Raw genomic sequence first — 20,255 nt, 5'->3', positions numbered from 1 at the left:
ATATTAAGTAATGCAGATGTTTAACAATAATTTAACTCTTGAGAGCATAAAATGAAACCAATTTGGATCCTTAAGGGTCCATTTGGTTTCATTTTACCCTTAAGGGTCCATTTGGTTTCATGTTACATTCTCAAGAGTTAAATACCTATACGCGTCCATTTGGTTTAATTTTACACTCGAGAGTTAAAGATCCATAAGGGTCCATTTGGTTTCATTTTACACTCGAGAGTTAAAGATCCATAAAGGGTCCATTTGGTTTCATTTTACACTCTCAAGGAAGGAATGGGTTGATAAAGGAATTCTTATGTTGGGTGATTTATACAAAGCAGATTCTCTTAAATCATTTGATGATCTAGTTATAGAACCTGTCCTTCCCAGGTCTACATTCTGATGGCAACATCTGCAACTGAGACACTGTTACCACTATTGTACCACTATACCACTGTTGTACACTAGATCTGATATAGATGATGTGTGCCAACATTGGTTGGTGGCTGGTGCTGTTACTGGTGGCAATGTGAGGGCTGGGGCGGTATGGATTTTTAGTTATTGCGGTAGTAAGTCACTGTTTACCGACGGTATGGCGGTATTGCGGTACCTCTCAAAAATGTTGTTTTGAATGAACAAAAGAAAAATGTTAATACATTTAAATACTTTTTGTTCAAAGTTTCTTTTATTGCTATTTTCACAACACATATTTAATCAAAAGCATGCAAAACAGGTATATTTTACACCTCCCACCCCAAATTCAAATACAATTGTAATCAAAAAATATATAAAGAATAATCGCGGTATAATCGCGGTTATGAACTGGTCACCGCGGTATGCATTACACAACCTTGGTATGGCGGTATTGCGGTTATTGCACCCAGAACTTTTGCATGACAAATTATAATTGATTTTATTAAATAGAAAACCATAGTATGGAAATCTGGGATATTTTAAAATAAAGACAAATAGAATAAAGATATAATCATGGATGTAATTGAGTATACTGTTCCTTCATCAACTCATTTATCTGACGTAGAAGCATTTATTGTTTAGTTTTTATTGGTCACATTTTGACCATAAAAATGAGATTAAAAGGTGTATAAACATGAACCTGTAAAAACGTAAAAGGATGGTGCTGTCATAGGACTAGAAGGGACATCAGCACCAGGTCCAGCAGGAGATTGATTCTGGTATTGTCAGCTGACTGACTTTACAGTTGGATATACATAATATTCACATTGCAGTTGCATTTATTTTCGGTGGTGGAAAAGTGTCAATACTGCAATGTAGAAACACTGTTACATGTGAAAGACAGGTAATCAAAATGTCTGCCTTGAAAGTGGTTAAATATCAGGACACTTCAGCTGCCTATTTGCTGATACTGATGGCGTCAAAAAGTCAAACAACATTCCATATATATATCGGCTAAACCGATAATCTAATAATCTAATAATATTGTCCGGTTATATTAGTTATTGTGTGTATTATTTTACTTTGATTGATTGAATATTTTATTAGAAGTTTGCATAGGAAAAGGTACAGGACAGTACAGTTCACTGATACAAGGTATAATAGGTAATAGGAAGGATAAAGACCAAGAAAGCTTTTTTCCCTTTGTACTCATACAAATTCAGTGTACTTATACAGCAGGGGTCTTCAACGTTTTCAGGCCAAGGACCCCTTAGGGAGAGAGAGATGAAGCAGGGACCCCCACAACCTTTTCATAGATTCCATATAGTTTCATCGTTTGACAGCACAATCGTCAGTGTATTTTGGAATCATGTCAATTTATTTGTGTTTTTTTAACCACTTGAGCCGTCAATACTTAATAAACGTGACCTTTCGCTCTACTTAGTCTGCTCTTTGTCACCTCTACACCAAACCTCTTTGCCGGTAGATCTGCTATTTTTGGCTAAAGTTCTCAGAATATGGACGCTAGGGTTCAATGGGTTAATATAAAAAAGGAGTGAAAAAAAGTTTCTATCACACAAAGATTTGGAGGACCCCTTGCAGTAACTCTGAGGACCCCCTAGGGGTCCCGGACCCCTTGTTGAAGACCCCTATTATACAGTATACACTGCTCTCCACAGGTGCATTTCTCCTCTGGCTCTCAGACCCAGGTGAACGGAGGCGTGGTCTTCAGCAGCAGCGAGCGCTCTCTCTCCAGCGGCCACCTCCTGCGGAGACCCTCCCGGAGGGTGGAGGTGTCTCCCAGCCCCAGCCCCGAGCTCCTCCCGCGCGCCAACATGTGGCGCTTCGCCACCCACACCCTCCCCGGCCCCGCCCTGCCCAGGAGGACTGGGCAGGGCACCGCCGCCGCTGGGCCGGAGCGTTTGTACGGCTCGCCCGCCGACCCCCGCCGACGCTACGCCTTCTCGGAGGTGCCGCGCGGCTCGCAGCTGCCCGCCTCCACCTACGACGCCCACAACCTCACCAGCACGCCGGTGCGCGGTGGGTACGACGGGGCCGCCCGCGCCGCCCTCCACCACGGCCAGTACGACCAGTCGTTCAGTCAGACGCTGGGCTCTCACCGAGGTTAGTGTTGTTTTTTTGCATTGTCCGTTGTTTTCTTTTTCTGTTTAGTTTTGATTGGTTTTTAACCCATTTAGGACTGAGGCCAATTCTAAAAATGCATTCTAAGTTCTGATGGTAGTTTTCTGAAAGACATCAAATATTTATTAACTCATTTGATGCCCACGAGGTGTCAACGCGCCAATCTCTTTGATGTCTCTGTGTGCCCGTCGACGCGTTTGCCGCGTTGTACAGTAAACTATACTGTACTGTAGCTACTGTACTTGGCTACCACGGTGATGAAAAACACTCCCAAAATGCAGTGTGAGATCACGTGACCGGGAAGTGCTGTCTGCCTCGTTCACTTCCCTGTAAATCTGCTGCACAAACATGCAGTTTTCTCCTAATCAAGCTTTTAATCACCTTCATGTTCAAAACGCGGCCTTCTCTACCGGCCGTTACACAAACACTGTATAATGTACATAGCAACAACTACCCCAAAAGGGGTTCTTGTCTTGAAAGGTAAAAACGCCAAAAGATAGATAAAACCCAAGATTCTACAAAATGCCTTCCAAATCCTTCTAAGGTTTTTGAAAAACGTATGTTTCTATGTCAGTGGTTTTCAAATCTTATTTGTATAGCACCAAATAAAGTATAGCTTTTCAGAGCAAAAATGTACACATGATTAACAATAAAGTAAAAACATTAAACAACATTAAAAACATTTAAAACTTCAATAAGGACTAAAGGTCCCAGCACACTGCTGCGTTTTTCGGGCCAAATATCGGAGTGAATTTCGGAGAGCGTAAATAAATAAATCAACATCACGTTATATCAATCACGTTTGCACACTGCTGCCCGTTTCGTATTCATTTTCGGACCAGGGTTGATTTTAACCGATTTTCGCAAATGTCACCACTGGGTTCTTTGCTCTCTCTCTCCTTGGCCTGAAAAATGCTTTCAAGGATTTCGGATTTCCAAAACGCAATGAAAAAACGCAGTGCAGTGTGCAACCAGCTTATAAGGCCATATAATCACGAACAAAACATTTTGGTTTATGTTCTGGTTTCACTCTCTATCAAATCTCTTTGCCAAAAAATAGCTGACCCACAAGCTCACAACGCATTGTGAGCTTGTAGATCGGCTATTTTTTGGCAAATGTTCCGCCCCAGGATAATGGATTTTGATTATCGCGATAATATCGTAAATCACAATTTATTTTGTCACAATAATCGTGATATGAAATCCCTATTTTCTCCCAGTGTTCTCAGACGGCACGCTGCAGCACGGCGGCAGCCCCGACGGCTCGCCGCCGACCCGCCGCCACCACGCCGCCGCCACGGCCGCCGCCATCAGGAGGGCGTCGTCGACCAGCGTGAGGAGACAGGCGGCGGCGTACGGGACGGGCCCGGGGGGCAGCGGGGGCCAGCGGGACGAGGCTCTGGCCTGGCTGGCCCAGATGAGGAGCCAGACGGGCGACGGGCAGGGGCCACGGTCCTACCCCCCCTCTGTGGTCAGCATGGAGGTGGACATGAGCGCCAGGATGATGGAGGACCAGCAGGTCCACAGCCAGGAGGCTACGCTACTGTAAGATAAACCATGTTCTATTTCAGTGGTTCTCAACCTTTTCAGGCTGTGACCCCCAAAATCATCATATTTTAACTGGGGAGCCCCCACCCTGACGAGCACTACGAGTTGAGGAATTACATTTTGTACAACACGGTTCTATTGTGAAAATAGCCGATCTACATGCTCACAACGCCTCGCAATGCGAGGCGTTGTGAGCATGTAGATCTGCTATTTTCACAATTTCTGCCTCTAATATTAGACAATTTGGCCAATTTTTTATTTGTCATTTCAGAGGTATTTACACTTTCACAGCCTCCCTGAATGGCTAAGCTAGCGCTTCTGTCTTTAGTGTATGTGGATGGGAAAATGGCTATCCTGCCCCCGGAAGCGCACGTGTTTTTATGTGGCCACACCAACCTGTTCATTAAGCATGCCTGGTTGTCAAGGTGGGTGGTGGCCCAGCTGAAGTTAGCCACACCCACCGTGTTGCGAGAATGGTAAAAGGGGAGGGGATGATTTTATGAAATTGCATTAAATCAATGTTTTTCTATCTGGCCTTTTGACTCAGTGGCTAACACTTTTCAGGAAGAAACCAAAAATACTCAGGGAAGGCAAATGTGCACATTTATAATACATACAAAACAGAAAAAGTACAAAACTATGAGGGTCTGTGGCCAAATACATATCATTTGGGGGTCCTTCACATGGAAAAAGTTGGAAGGATTTGAAATATTCAAAGACTTGCACACATTTTCACGATTTTTCAAAAAATAGCAGAGATACAAGCTCGCAGCCAGCTTGTATATCTGCTATTTTTCAATAGCTAAAGCACAAAATAATGCATAATAATGCGTTCCCAGTCTAAATGCGTTAAACCCCCTCCCCCCTATGAAGAACATTCATGGGGGGCCCGCAGTGAATCCTTGTACCCAGGGCCCAGAATTTGGTGTGACACCCCTGTCATCAAGTATTCCACACTCATCCTCTCTCCTCTCCTCTGTCCCCTGGTGTCCTGGCAGGAGGTCGGAGGTCAAAGCTCCTGAGTTGACCTTAGAGCGGGCGGTGAACCTGCTGACTGCGGAGGACGAGGACGTTCTGGTGTCTGCAGCCAGCTTCATCCAGAAACAGTGTTTCAACAGCGCAGAGGCCAAGAAGATGGTGAGATAAACCAGTGGTCCTCAAACTTTCAAATTTCAAGGTCTCCCCTTAACTCTGACAGTGTACAGCAGGGTTCCCCAATAGGCGGCCCGGGGGCTACTGTCTGGCCTCCACCAACACCAGTAATAATGGTGGTATAAGAGCGGCTAGTATATCGTCATTGTCGGGTGGAAAACCTGTATCTCAAAATGTGTACGTTCTTTTGCAAAGTAAAGCTCTGCTTCATCAAACAAGGCCATCGCACAAAAGTAGTGAAAACAGCAGATCTACAGTGCGAGGCGTTGTGTGCTTGTAGATCGTCTGTTTTCACTAGTTTAACCCATTCAGGCCGGGAACACATTTTGCTGTTTGGGAGGGGCTTACAGTACATGTACAGTATGTAGCAAAATATTTGTTTTGTAGGCTAATTTCTGATTTAGCCCTATTCTATAGGTTAGGCCTAAATGGGTTAAATCATTTTTAAAATGATAAATGCAAAGCGAACGGTTTTGGACATAAAAGATTTTCGCCGTGTAAACAAATGACGGCCGGCGGCCCGGCTCGAAAAAATAAATAAAAAAAAATATATATATATATATATATATATATTTCTTTTTTTACAATTTTTTTTTTTTTTAAAAGCCGAACTAGTTCGGGATAGGCACCCAGGACGGTCCAAATTATCCCGATAGGCACTAAAGCAGTTAAGAGCGTCTGCTAAATGCTTAAATTGTAAATTGTAAACTGTCCTCTCCTCTTCAGTGCATCTACACACTGTTGACCTAAAGTCACTCACATGTAGAATGTTGAACAGACCAACTGCACCACAGATCAATGTTTTACTGAATAGGTGCTTGGCCTAGCTGTTTTCTTAGATTAGCCGACTATTTCTTTCCATTTGATGTATTGATGTTGATGTACTGAGGTATTGCCTTGTCGCTCTGGAATAAGAGCGTCTGCTAAATGCTTAAATTGTAAACTGTCCTCTCCTCTTCAGTGCATCTACACACTGTTGACCTAAAGTCACTCACATGTAGAATGTTGAACAGATCAACTGCACCACAGATCAATGTTTGACTGCACTGACACCAGAAGATCGCTATGCCGGATTGGTCCTTGAAACTGCACTGATGAACTCACACAAGTGTAATGTTTGACAGAGCTGCTTCACTCAGTGTTTCCGCAGACACTTCCTCATCTGTCTCTACCACGATTTATTTTTAATTGTCAAACATTTCTGACAACATTTGAGGCGTTGTGAGCTTGTAGATTTATTTTTCTTTTTTTAGAACAGGGGTCTTCAACAGGGGGTCCGGGACCCATAGGGGGTCCTCAGAGTTACTACAGGGGGTCCACCAAATCCTTGTGTGGTAGGATCATTATTTTAAATTAACAACTTGAACCCTCGCATCCCTATTCTGAGGAGAACTTTAGACAAAAATAGCTGATCTACAAGCTTGTAGGTGAGCTATTTTTGGCAAATAGGTTTGGTGTAGAGGTAAAAAAGAGCAGACCAAGTACATAGTGAAAGGTCAAGTTTACAAAATATTGACAATTTAAGTGGTTAAATGTGTGAAAATACACATTAACATGAATCCAACATAGACTGATGACAGTGCTGTCAAACAAGTCTATATAAATTTGTATGAAATTTATGTAAATCTGCATCACACATTTATACAATATGTAGAGGGGGTCCCTGCTTCATCTCTCTCTCTCAGCTAAGGGGTCCTTGGCTTGAAAACATTGAAGACCCCTGTTTTAGAATTTATGAAAAACTATCGTAGTCCTTGCCAGTTACAGTATGTGCTCTGAATTATGTGCAGTTTGGGTTATGGGTGCACAGTATAATATGAGGGATTGAATTTAGGAGTCTCAGAAGTGACGTTGGAGAACCCAGATTTGGGCACTGTTTCAGCATGTGGCTGTTACCATGGCGGCGGTATCAGTGATGTCAGTTATCTACAACTTTGGCCGCTGTCTGGTATCAGTGATGTCAGCATGCGTGTACATCAGACAGACATCGGACAGACAGACATTTGGTAGTTTATTTGTAGGATGTAATCGCTTGGATTCCGAAACCAGCATGGGAACGGCCTGGCTCCGATATTTATGTCAGCCTGTGATGTCAGCCCTCTATGATATCGGTCATTTCAGGGGTTTTCAACTGGTGGTCCGTGAAGGTAGTGCATGTTGTCCCTGACTATGCATTTAGTAATGTGGGAAAGTGAAGACTAGTTGAGAAACTGTGCAATAAACGACCTGGTGACCTGGCCTATGATGACGCGTCAATGTTGTCAGTTAATGGGAAGTCAGGAATCTCAAGAAGGGAAAGAGCACTGGATTGACTGGTTGAGTCATCATTATTTGCAAATGTTGCGGCCATAATATACTTGCATTCGTCTGCTCATAAGTTACAATCAGTTCAGTGTAATATAGAAGTTTAAGAGAACGGACTGAGGGGTAACTGTGTGATAGGAATGTGGTCTCAACCTTTTTGGAGCTCTGGACACAAGCATATTTCAGTTATAATGACTGTTAAGGGCATGATTTAAATCGAATTTGAATTAAATCAAGCTCTTAACAGTCATTATTTAATTTCAAGCGTTTCCCCTCACACCACATCCGTATCTCCTCCCAACACAACAGTGGTCCGCTGGTCACGTTGGTGGTCCCCGGTTCATAATCAAAGAGGTTTCCGGTTTGCAGTAAGGAGCCGTTCTTTTCTAATGTGGTGGGAAAAGTACTTAAATTCTTTACTTGAGTAAAAGTATCAATGCTGCAATTTAGAAATACTCTGCCACAAGTAGGAGTTCGGAATTAAAATGCACTTGAGTAAAAGTAAAAAAGTATTGGTATCAAAATGTACTTAAGTACCAATAGTAGAAAGTACACATTATGCAGAATGTCCCATTTCACAAGTTTTCCAATGAATAAAATGTAGAGAAAATCTTTTGAAAATAGCAGATCTACAAGCTCACGCGACGCATTGTGAGCTTGTAGATCTGCTATTTTCAAATGGCAGAAATGTATCCTATGGTCAAAAAGTATGGGTCTATCCACAAGTTTCCAACGTTTCCAATCGTGCATTGCGCAGAAGGTGTGAGGAATTAACTTTTTGTATAACACGGTTCTATTGTGAAAATAGCAGATATAAATGCTCACAACGCCGTGTAGATCGGCTATTTTCACAATTTCTAGTATTAGACAATTTGGCCAAGGTTTAATTAATCATTTTAGAGGTATTAAAATGTCCTTAAATTGTCACTATAGGAATGTGTAGATACCCTCTATACACTTAAAATGTATGTTGGTTTGTTTACTGTTGCGTGAGAAAACAATGTTTCACATTAAGTTAATCATCTGGGGACCCCCCAAAATAATTTGGGGACCCCCCTGGGGGTCTTGACCCACAGGTTGAGAACCATAGATATATACCACAATATTCTCTTTTGGCAAATCAGATATGATTGAGAGTATAATATTCTTTCCAGTTTGAACTATTCCTTTTGAAGCCAGGTTCATACAGTAGTAAGTAACTAACTAGCTTCAATGGCATTGGGCCAATTGGGCCATGTAATAAAAGATAGAGATAGATGTCTTCTGGAATATATACTGTAACTTTCAGTCATGACGCACAAATGGAGTTGAAGAGGAGTCAGGCTTAAAGAATGATTGGAGACCAAGCCTGTGTCAAGGTCAATTCATCATGATATTCATGATAGCTGGGTGTCTTGTCAAGGAGTGTAATATTCCTCAGAGGTGTGTCTCTCTTTAGGCTGAAATCCTGTAATCCACTGGCAATCATAGCACTTTTTATTGTTTTGAAGCCGCGTTCGTGACATTTTATGACCTTTTATGGCTTAACCTGTCTCTCAGTCTGTCTTATCTCTCTTTGTGTCTCTTTGCCTCCATCACCCACTCTGTCCCTCTTTCTATCTCTGTCGGTCTCTCTCTTTCTCCCTCTTTTCTCTTTCTGTCTCCATCATTTTCTCTCCCCTCCCCTCCGAAGGCCTTAAAGGAGTGTAAATCCCTACCATCCTTTAAAACCGCTCTGAAAAGCAACTTACAGGCGGCTGCTACTGGTAACTGGTACCTCTCTGTGTCATTCAATGTTATGAGTTTTTTTTTAAAAGGATCTCAATTCAAATACGTCTAGTGCTTACTTGAGCTTATCCTTTTAGTTCACTGGTTCTGGGGGGGGGGGGGGGGGGGTGATTAACTTAAAGTGCAACATTGTTTTCTCACTTTACAGTAAACAAACCAACATAACGTTTAAGTGTATAGAGCGTATCTGCACATTTCTAAAGTGACAATTTAAGGGCTTTTTAACTCATTCTGTGCCAATCACGTGTATACACGTGATATATTAGCGCATCCCACAGTGCCAATCACGTGTATACACGTGATTCAAAAAAAAAAAAAAAAATTTTTTTGAAAAATTTTTTTTGAATTTTTTTTTTGGACCCCATCAAAACTAGTGAACATGATTTCAATCGCGATTTTGCATGTTTAACCCCCATACAACCCCCATACAACTCAGGTAGCAGACCTCCAAGCTCACAACAGTGTAAAACATAATGGCTATTATCTCAAGAATGCCTGAACGGATTTCCAATCGGATTTTTTTGTTTGAAAGCTGTGAACAAACTGCACAAACCCACAACAATGCAATCCAGGATTGCATTGGATTTTTTAGAGCTCATTCTTCTCTGTTTTTTTCCCATGCATGAGGTGTGCAAGGTTTAATCATGGCTAAGTTGACGAAAATAAGGCTTTTAAAATGCTTGGTAGCCAATAGCTAACTTCAAGCTAACTTCATCCTCTTCCTGTACATGCACAAAGGAAAGTGTTTAGGCAAGTCATGGCTGCAGGGCTTCTGCATATACCAGCATATCTCTATGGCAGGGGTCCTCAAATACAAATCTTGAAGGTCCACAAATATTTTTTTGAAACAGGCCCGGGTCCGGGGAAAAAATAAAACAATTAATATATATATATTAAAATATATTTATATTCGCTTATTTTTATTATGTCGGTCAATCTTAAATAGTAGGCTAAGATACAAAAAAGTACCAACCAGGGGTTGACACCATGGTCTCAGAGGCACTTGTCCGTCTGGAAAGTACAGGTCATGTTCTACTTGCCCTCAGGTCATGACCACTTGCCCTCATTATTGTTCATCTTACATAATTAGGGATCCCTTTCTTATTATTATTTTTTTTTTACAATGGCTGATGTGTTGTTGTTTTTTTTGTAGTAGTTTGTTGATACAGTAATAACCTCGCCCACCAGGCTTCATGCAGTAATGGTCTTTTCCCGTTTCTTTCTTTATTAAAAGGGTCCTTAAATTATGACTTCACTGTCATCTGGGCTGGGGACTCCTCCAAAATCATTTGGGGGCATTACTTGATTGAAGAGAAACAACCCATTAAAGCAGGGAGAACAGAATGTTCAATGGAGCAGAGATATTTTGCGCTAGTGCTCTGGTTTCTTTTAACAAACTGGGATAATCTTCGAATAATTTATGCTTGTGTCGCAACGTGAATATCGATATGAAAACAAGGTGTCGCGCGTCAGAGACAGGGGAGCACACACTGAACGCGGACGGCTGCGCAGCGTCGCATCGTGGTATCGACGCACGTTGTGCCGCACGGTAACCCCAACTGGATGCGGCGCGCTGCCACACAGCACATCCATTTCCCCCGGTGGGGAGAACCATGGGAGAACAACATCCATGCAGAAAGAGAGGCAGCCGTCACGGGCCGTCGGGCCGTGGCACGTCGCGACAAACTCTGGAGATAAGATTACAATCCTGCAAACGTATTCACGTTGATGATGTTTAGCGTGAATGAAACCCCACTGATTTATAACTAGTTCCATTGTTGGTGGCTGCTGCTGTTGCTGCTGCTCCGAAAACATCCGCGGTCTGTAGCAACATCCTATCAGCGCATCGTTGTCAAGGACATGACAGCCCATAATACTTTGTTGCCAGGCATCAGCCAATCACCGCGTCGTTGTCTCTCTCTCTCTCTCTCACACACTCAGCGCATGCAATGAAAGTGAATGAATACGAGAACTGGAAACAAAAACGTGGAGATGTTTTTCCACTTTTTTTTTTTTTTACTATAATTCGTCCTGGGTCCGGTCGGCGGTGCCTCGCGGTCCGGACATGGACCGCGGTCCGCCTATTGAGGACCCCTGCTCTATGGTATTGTCTGTGGCACACTTGGCCCCCTCTAGTGGTGAAAGGGTGGCATTAAATGAGTTAATAGCTCTAAAATGACAAATTAAACTTTGGCCAAATTGTCAAATAATATCAGAAATTGTGAAAATAGCACATCTACATGCTCGCAATGCGAGGCGTTGTGAGCATGAGCATGTAGATCTGCTATTTTCACAATAGAACCGTGTTATACAAAATGTAATGCCTCAACTCTTAGTGCTCGTCAGGGTGGGGGGGGGGGGGGGTGTCATGAAACTGTACCTTTTCCTATGCAAACTTCTAACCAAGTCCTCGATCAATTCTAATCCAGGTGTTCTACCTCCACGGCATCCCCAAGCTGCTGTCGGTGCTGCAGGGCGACAGCGAGGAGGGCCAGAGGGCCGCGGCGGGAGCCCTGAGGAACACCATCTTCCAGAGCAACGAGAACAAGATGGAGGTGAAGGACCACGGGGGCGTGGCCACCGTGCTCGCCGCGCTGAAGAGCAACCGGGACCTGGACACGCGACGCCAGCTCACCGGTCAGTCTGGGTTCGTTGTGACCACAGGTCGCAGTTTACTATCAGAACCGTCACATCTTGACTGAATCTTCATGTATGGGTAACACTTTTTTGTTGATTGACTCTCACGCTTTGACATTAGAGGTGGGACGTTCGCGAACGAATCGAGTCTTTTGAACGGCTCTTTGAAATGAACGATGGGATCCGGTTTGCAGTAAGGAGCCGTTCTTTTCTAATGTGGTGGGAAAAGTACTTAAATTCTTTACTTGAGTAAAAGTATCAATGCTGCAATTTAGAAATACTCTGCCACAAGTAGGAGTTCGGAATTAAAATGCACTTGAGTAAAAGTAAAAAAGTATTGGTATCAAAATGTACTTAAGTACCAATAGTAGAAAGTACACATTATGCAGAATGTCCCATTTCACAAGTTTTCCAATGAATAAAATGTAGAGAAAATCTTTTGAAAATAGCAGATCTACAAGCTCACGCGACGCATTGTGAGCTTGTAGATCTGCTATTTTCAAATGGCAGAAATGTATCCTATGGTCAAAAAGTATGGGTCTATCCACAAGTTTCCAACGTTTCCAATCGTGCATTGCGCAGAAGGTGTGCGTCAGCTTCCGGCGCCGCAGCCGAGTGTGATCTACAAGCTCACAACGGTTGCATCTGCGATGTGACGTGAGCTTGTATGTCTGCTGTTAACCGGAAGTGTCCTGCAGATAATGCTACAGTAAATTCTCTGTGTTTCTATATGTGAGGTTCATACTGCAGCTACCAGCTTGGATCGGTGCTCAGATTGTAACAGTTTCAGGTGAACCAGTCCCATGGAGGGTGGAATGTAGGTCACCTACCAGTTGTTTATAAAGTGGTGTTGCCTCAGGCCTTCTCCAGGAGAGCATGGAGGATTAAGGTGAATAATGTAAGTTTAGCTCTTCATAGTTGCTGCTGTACATACAGTAGATCACATGGCCTGTGTCACGAAATCTGCCAGTTTACAGTTTAGGCATTTAGCAGACACTTTTAATCCAAAGCGATTTACAATAAGCAGGTAATATAAGCAAGATAATATGTCAGTACATTAACAACAATATAACAACTGCATAGGAATATCAATCTAGAAAAACAATACCATAGGTAGACCACACACTTAATCAGTAAAAACATTCTAGAACCTTAAAAATGCTATCTAGCTTCATGTGTGGTCATTGAGTGTTACAGTAGTGCTATGGGTTTAGGTGGAGTCTGAAGAGGTGAGTCTTCAGCCCACGGCAGAAGCTAGGGAGTGAGTCTGTAGTTCCAAGTGCGACAAGGAGTTTATTCCACATTTTGGGGGCCAGTGGAATAAATGGTGCATCATTCTAGTGTTGATTTTGACAGCAAATTTTGATTTGGTTTTAGTCATAGTCTTTGGAATAATCCAGTTTTGGTTGACTAAATCTAAGTTGATTTAGTGAACAAAAATGTATTTTGGCGGTGACTGAATGGCGTCGTAATGCCTGATTTGACACTTGTTGCTGAAAAGTAAAAAACACATAAAATGACTTGTCTTTTAGTTCTACTGGATCTCTTCTCCACTAGTCCCTCCATAAATCTAGTCCCATTTTAGTCTAGTTTTTATTTGTTGACGAAATTGCAAATTATATTTAGTCATCATGGCTTAGATTTTATTTCGTTTTTATTCCGTTTTCGTCAGTGGAAAAAAGGTGGTAGACAAAGATTTTTGTCCGTTTTAGAAGAAGAAATCAACACTGCATCGTTCCTAGAATCCATACTGTGGCAGTTGCCATCTCTTTATTCTTTCCTCTCATACTGCCTATATCTCTCTGTATCTCTCCCTCTCTCTCTGTCTCACGCACGCACACACAACCACTCCAATAAAACTGCCCAGAACCGGCAGGGGAGTGGGCTTGGTTTTTTCTTGCGCTAACCGAGAGGGGTTGAGTTCTATACAGTTAAGATCTTTATGGCCTTAAGGTACATTGTCTCGTGTCTGTGCTTGTATTGGCCTGTAAGCATCGCGCACTCAGCAATTTCTTTACCTTCGCATACGTGTTATTCTGTGTCTGAGAGCTTTGTGTCTAAGTGTCCAGTTTCTTCCGAGGCCGGGTTTGTAAGATGAACCTGTGGGTTAAATTAGCGCGCTTGTTTTGCACGTGTTTTACACCGTGTAAGCGCCACCTCTCCAGGCGGGTGGATATTTGCCACTGGTGCCAGGGACGTGCAGGGAATTTTAGAGAGGCAGAAGTTCACATTTCTAAAAGGGCCTTTTGGTGAAAATATTGAAAATAGCCAACCTCCAAGCTCACAACGTGCCACGTCTGCGACACGCTGTGAGCTTGGAGGTTGTCTATTTTCAAGCTTGTAGATCGGCTATTTTTGGCAAGATATTTGGTGTAGAGGGGAAAAGAGCAGATTAAGTACAGAGTGGAAGGTCAAGTTTATTAAGTATTGACAGTTCAATTAGTTAAACATCTGAAAACACAAATTGACATGAATCCAAAATATATTGACGATTGTGGTGTCAAACGATTAAACTATATGGAATCTATGATAAGGTTGTGAAGCAGGGACCCCCTGCTTCATCTCTAACTCAACTAAGGGGTCCTTGGCCTGAAAACGTTGAAGACCCCTGTTGTAGGCCATAAAAAGGAAAGGTGAAAATGTTGGGAATGTATTTGTTACATTAAATCTCTCTGCTCTCCGTTCTCTCAGGTGTGTTGTGGAACCTGTCCTCTCATGACCTCCTGAAGGAGCTGCTGTGCAGACAGGCTCTACCCGTCCTCACCACCTCCGTCCTGGTTCCCTGCTCCGGCATCTCTGAGGGAGAGAACCCTAAAGACGACCTGCTGGCCGACCCCGACGTCTTCCACAACACCACTGGCTGTCTGAGGTACGGAGAGACACTTTGGTTGTCTGGGGTATGGGGACAGTGACAATGACAAGGACATGGGATGTCTGATGTATGGGGACAGTGACAGTGACCACGACGTGGGATCAATCAATCAATCAAACTTTATTAATAAAGCACATTTTACACAACCTTAGCTGACCAAAGTGCTGTACAGATAAAAACAGTTTAAAAGCATAACAGGAATACAAATAGAAACATAAAAAGAATACAAATAGAAGCGCAAAGCATAGACCTAAAAAACATCAAAGAGATAAAAAACAGATGTAGGCTATGGGTTCAAGGGTTATTAAAAGCTAACGAAAAGAGGTGTGTTTTAACTAGGGACTTAAAGATGGTGATGGATTGAGCAGACCTGATATGAGGGGGAGATTATTCCAGAGCTCTGGGGGCGGCCACCGCAAACGCACGGTCACCTCTGGTCACTCTAGTGAGGTCTGTTGGCGTAGTCAGCAATGACTGGCTGGTGGACCTCAGAGCTCTAGGTGGATTGTACAAGATCAGCCATATAATTGGGGGCCAGATCATGATTAGATTTAAAAGCGAAAAGGAGGATTTTTAAATCAATACGATATTTGACCGGGAGCCAGTGGAGGGTGGCCAGAACTGGGGTGATATGGTTGATTTTTTTTTTCTTTTTGTCTGTGGTTTGGGGACAGTGACAATGACAAGGACATGGGATGTCTAGGGCTCTGGTTCCCAAACACAGGTCGGGAGTCTGGACCCATTTGTGGGTCACAAACACATTTTTATAGGTCCCTTAATCTTTTTTTTTTTTTTTTTAACTCTCCCCACGCTTTGAACGTTCACGTTCGCCCCAATTCTCCAGAGACCTCTGCGCCAATACGGCGCTCGTTCGGTTCGTTCGTCTGATGACTGTAAGCTGATGAGGGGTCGCGCGGCCGTGTACTGTAAACACATTTTCCGCGGTGATGGTGTAAAAAATCCATTATGCGTTAACATCAACGGAGAACAATTCACTTCCTTGTTGATTTCCTCTGGCTGTAAGGCTCTGTGGCCAGTGACTGGTCTTCTTCTTCAACACATAACAGGCAAATTCACATTCATTCTCGCATGACGCCGCCCTCTGCTGCCTGGCAGACCAAAGTGCACTATTGCACAATCAAAAAAAAAAATAATAATAAATAAATAAACGTCTGTCTATCTACTATAACGTCGCAAAGGTCGCTTTTTGATGGCACCAGACCCAATAAATAAATAAATAATCTGGCAGTAGGAGAGTTAAGAATGATCAAAAAACATAGTTTTTGATGAATCTATCATGGTTAAAATAGAGTTTGAAGTTAAAATGGGTGTGTATAGGAAGGGGGCATGTCTGATATAATTAATATCAAATATCTGAATACTGAATCAAGCAATTTAAAAACTGTCCTAGGTGCTCACAAAAGCCAAAAGCGATACATACTGTGTGTGTGTGTGTGTGTGTGTGTGTGTGTGTGTGTGTGTGTGTGTGTGTGTGTGTGTGTGTGTGTGTGTGTGTGTGTGTGTGTGGGGAGGGTTAGGGCTGTCCCCGACTAAGGATTTGTATAGTCGACTATGGTTTTAGTCGTTTTGCTGATAGTCGAATATTAGTCGACTATCACCGTTTTTTTTTTTTTTTAATTTTTTTCGTTTTTTTTTTTTTTTTTTTTTTTTTCGTTTTTTTTTTTAAAATCTTTTACAATGGCTTACAAACAACAGTGAAACACCCGTTTAAATAGCATGTCTTCTTGACTTGAAGGTCTTCTTTTAATAGATAACTCATTAATTTAAGCAATTAGGATAAAAGATGTAGGAGCCTGATCTGCGAATATCTCACTGTGACTCACTCTACACAAGGAGCAACTGCATTACTTGATAAAAAGTTATACGTTCCTTAATAACATTATGTCCATTAATCTCCATAATATACTCCCAATACATTAACCACTCCACTTGCAGCCTTATATTTTATATGTAGGATAGGATCGAATGGGATCTTTCTTTGAAAATAGCCAATAATAGGCCTACAATGCGTTCTTGCGTTGCAAAATGCTACGCATTGAGTAGACACACCTGTGCCTCATTGTTCATTTATTAACATGGTCTTATCAGATCTAGGGCAGGCGGCAGGGCAGGCCTTCCAATTTAGAATAGGCTAAGCCTGCATGCCAAATAAATAAAACAATAATTCGTTGTCATTCATTACTTTACTCTGCATAGGAGATCAGGCAGGGAAAATACAGTAGGCCAGGCCTACACACATGCACATTTTTTAAACATGTTTTTCTTTTTTTAAACATTGTTTGTCTCCTTATTTCAACAACAACTAAAACAAGAGTACTAATATGAATACAGCAATAACAACAATGAATAGAAGGAAATAATAACTCTAAAATAAATAAAATTATGAAATAATATAAGGCTAATTAAATAAAATTAATAAAATAAAATAGTTTGATTGTTCCTCCTCTCTTCATCGATCAGCATTGACACTGCAGCTCCTCAAGGTCACTGTCACGGCTTTCCTCTTGGACAGGCCTGTCGTGTCCAACAACAAGAATAAGAATATGAATAACACAGCAATAACAACAACAAATTGAACGAAATAATACCTCTAAAATAAATAAAATTATGAAATAATATAAGGCTAATTAAAATAACAAAATCGGCCTATAGCAGGTCAGGTGTAAAGTTTACTCACTTAGCCTTTTTTTTTTCTTTTTACTGGTCTTCTGTTTCTGTCTGCGTCTGTTTCCGCTTGTTAAGTCTTCTCAAGTTGTGTGCAAGGAAAATCAACTTGTTGGCATTTCCAGGGAGAAGTGCGCTCCTTGTTTTGTTGATAATAAAACCTGCCTTGGAGAAGATTCTCTCTGATGGTGTGGAGGTGGATGGGATGCTGTGTATTCGTTTGGCGGCTCTTGACAGCTTTGGGTATCTCTCCTCATTCTTCTTCCACCAGTCCAGTGGTCCTGGTACTTTAAGTAGTGGTTTGTTATCTTTTTCGTTTTCTTCATTGATTTTATTGATTTTTGCGCGTTCTTGTTGGTATGTGTTGTCCTTTAAATAATCCTTCATCTCACTTCCCTCATCGTCTGATTGTTCCTCCTCCTCGTCGTCGAGCAGCATTGACACCATCAGGTCCTTCTCTTTCTGTTTTGGGGGGGCTGTGGGGGGCTCGCGCTGCTCTTGCAGCTCCTCAAGTTCACTGTCAGGGCTTTCCTCTCGGACGCGGACAGGCCTGTCAATCAAACCCTCCGCTAGAGTTTTCACTGCTGAATAAGCCTCCTCCTTTTGCTCATCATTAAAAAAAGAAAGCTTCTTAAAACGGGGATCGAGAACGGCGGCTTGGATATAAATGCTGCTAGGCAGGAGTGGATCTTTGAGAGCCCATCTTCGGTCAATCTCCTGGGTCAGTGTAATCTTAAGGGTTTTAATTACCTTGCTATCATCATCGCGCACGAGCAGGTGTCGTTTCTGAATGTTAATGAGCATTGGAACAGTGCCGGACAGCGATGCGTTCATATCCATGGACAAAAGCTCTGTCAGGGTGATCATTGGCTTGAGAACACTAACAATGTCCTCTGCTGTTCTCCACTGAGCTGTTGAGAGGTCAAATTCACCGCGATCGGACCTTTTGCTGACACTTAAATCTGACAGCACGGCAATGACGTTCTCTCTCTGCTCTAACAGGCGCTCGAGCATCATATAGCTGGAATTCCATCGCGTAGCCACGTCATTTATCAGCTTATGCTCTTCCACAGGGACAGTTTTGTCTTTCTGTTTTCCTTCAAGTGCTGTGGTGGCCTTTGGACTTTTTTTGAAGTGAGAAACGAGTCGTTTTGCAGCCTTTAATGTGCGCTTCACCGTATCTTGTTCCTCGAGTGCGGTGTTGATGCAGAGCTGTAGAGTGTGGCCAGCGCAACGGACACCCACCACTCCTCCCCATGAAGGGTCAGCATTCATCTGGTCAGTGCATTTCACAATGTTTTGAAGCATTGTCGTGGACAATAGCAGTGATCTTATTGCGTGGAATGGCCCAATCAGAAATGATCTCTGCCAGTGTTTCACTGATATGCTCTGCTGTGTGACTTTCGATCATTCTCTTTGTTTCTAACACAAAGCATTCCAAGCGCCAATCCCCGGTAATGAAGTGCACGGTAACAGTTATATATGACTCCATTTTCAGCGATGTCCAAAGATCTGTGGTCAAGCTGAGTGTTATACACGTGATTATTAATTCGGAAATCACTGCCTTTGTGGAATGATATTTCGCTGTAACTATCCTCATGACTGTCTCCCTTTTGGGAGTGGTGTATCCTGGCTCCTTGTAGTGCATTAAGGCTTTGAAACCTTCTCCCTCAACAACATTAACAGGTCTCATATCAATAGCTACGAAATCGGCAATTTTGGCCGTTAATTCTCTTCTCCTTTGTTCAGAGATAGGTTGCTGGAAATTCAGTTTCTGCTGCGTTGGCCTTGTTGACGGGCCTGCGCTTGATGTGCTTGCCGTAGGGGCAGACAGCTGGGGGTGTAGCTAGAAAAAAATAAAACAAATAAAAATAAAGATCCCATCTTACACATGAAAAAGGTTACGTGGAGTGGTTCATGTTTTATAATAAGAAAATGACAAAACGGATAAGTCAACTTACATTTTTCAAGTGATAGGACATGTTGCTCGTAGTGGAATGGTAGTTCATAATCAGATCGCAGATCCTGCATTTTACTTTACTCTTATCCTCTAATTGTTCGAAGTGTTTCCACACTTGAGACGTCTTTTTTGAAGACATTGTGAGAGCCGGTCAACAAGTTATTAATAGTCGGAGGCTCGGAGCCAGCACGCTGCAGTTCTGTGGAGTGACTGGAATCGCAGCGCAGTATGCACGCACAACGCACCTGGGACTCATCATTGATTGATTGTAAGCAGCCAGTCGGGCTATATTGCATTTTATTGGGAGAAACCAAGCTAAATCATGTTAAATCATGGGACATTAAGCACCCCCCACACTGTCCCCAGGCCCCAACAGCAAAAAAAAAAAAAAAAGAAAGAAACTTTTTTTTTTTTTTTTTTTTTTTTTTTCCCATTCGACTAAGACTTTGATATTCGACTAGGTGCCGTTTCGATCGAATAGTCGACTAATCGACTAATCGACTATTCGGGGTCACCCCTAGGTTGTAGTAGTAAAATTACAGCCCATGTTTAGACACTTTCCATTACAAGGAAGTCATTTCATAACATGGCACGGCTACGAACAAAGAATTGGGCTATTAAAATCCATAACAGCGTGGGCCGCCGAGGTAGTCATTTTCTCCCGGTTAATTATAGTTCTCCATGTAGACAGACTGCGTTAGGAGGGAACAATCTCCCACCATTGTGTTGGTTTTAAAACGGCCCTGTCAGAATCCTGTTGCAGTGCATAATCTGCCATTTAGGAGA

The 20,255-nt window shown here is 42.4% G+C and overlaps 1 protein-coding gene across 1 annotated transcript in view; it reads left to right on the top strand.

Moving 5' to 3' along the window:
* Positions 1-580: 580 nt before the first annotated feature.
* Positions 581-20,255, top strand: part of LOC308308748 (plakophilin-2-like) — a gene marked incomplete at both ends in the record, with an annotated part of 33,747 nt that continues 14,072 nt past the window's right edge. Inside the window, 6 exons of the mRNA XM_080754201.1 lie at positions 581-586; positions 2,106-2,526; positions 3,765-4,089; positions 5,091-5,229; positions 11,745-11,952; positions 14,644-14,821. Coding sequence (XP_080610327.1) covers positions 581-586; positions 2,106-2,526; positions 3,765-4,089; positions 5,091-5,229; positions 11,745-11,952; positions 14,644-14,821 — 1,277 coding nt within the window. The remainder of the gene's footprint in view (positions 587-2,105; positions 2,527-3,764; positions 4,090-5,090; positions 5,230-11,744; positions 11,953-14,643; positions 14,822-20,255) is intronic.

This window comes from Nannobrachium achirus (assembly GCF_963921795.1).
Source record: "Nannobrachium achirus genome assembly, chromosome: 23".
NCBI lineage: Eukaryota > Metazoa > Chordata > Actinopteri > Myctophiformes > Myctophidae > Nannobrachium > Nannobrachium achirus.
The sequence above is the reverse complement of the archived record's forward strand: the minus strand, read 5'-3'. Positions and strand labels throughout refer to the sequence as shown.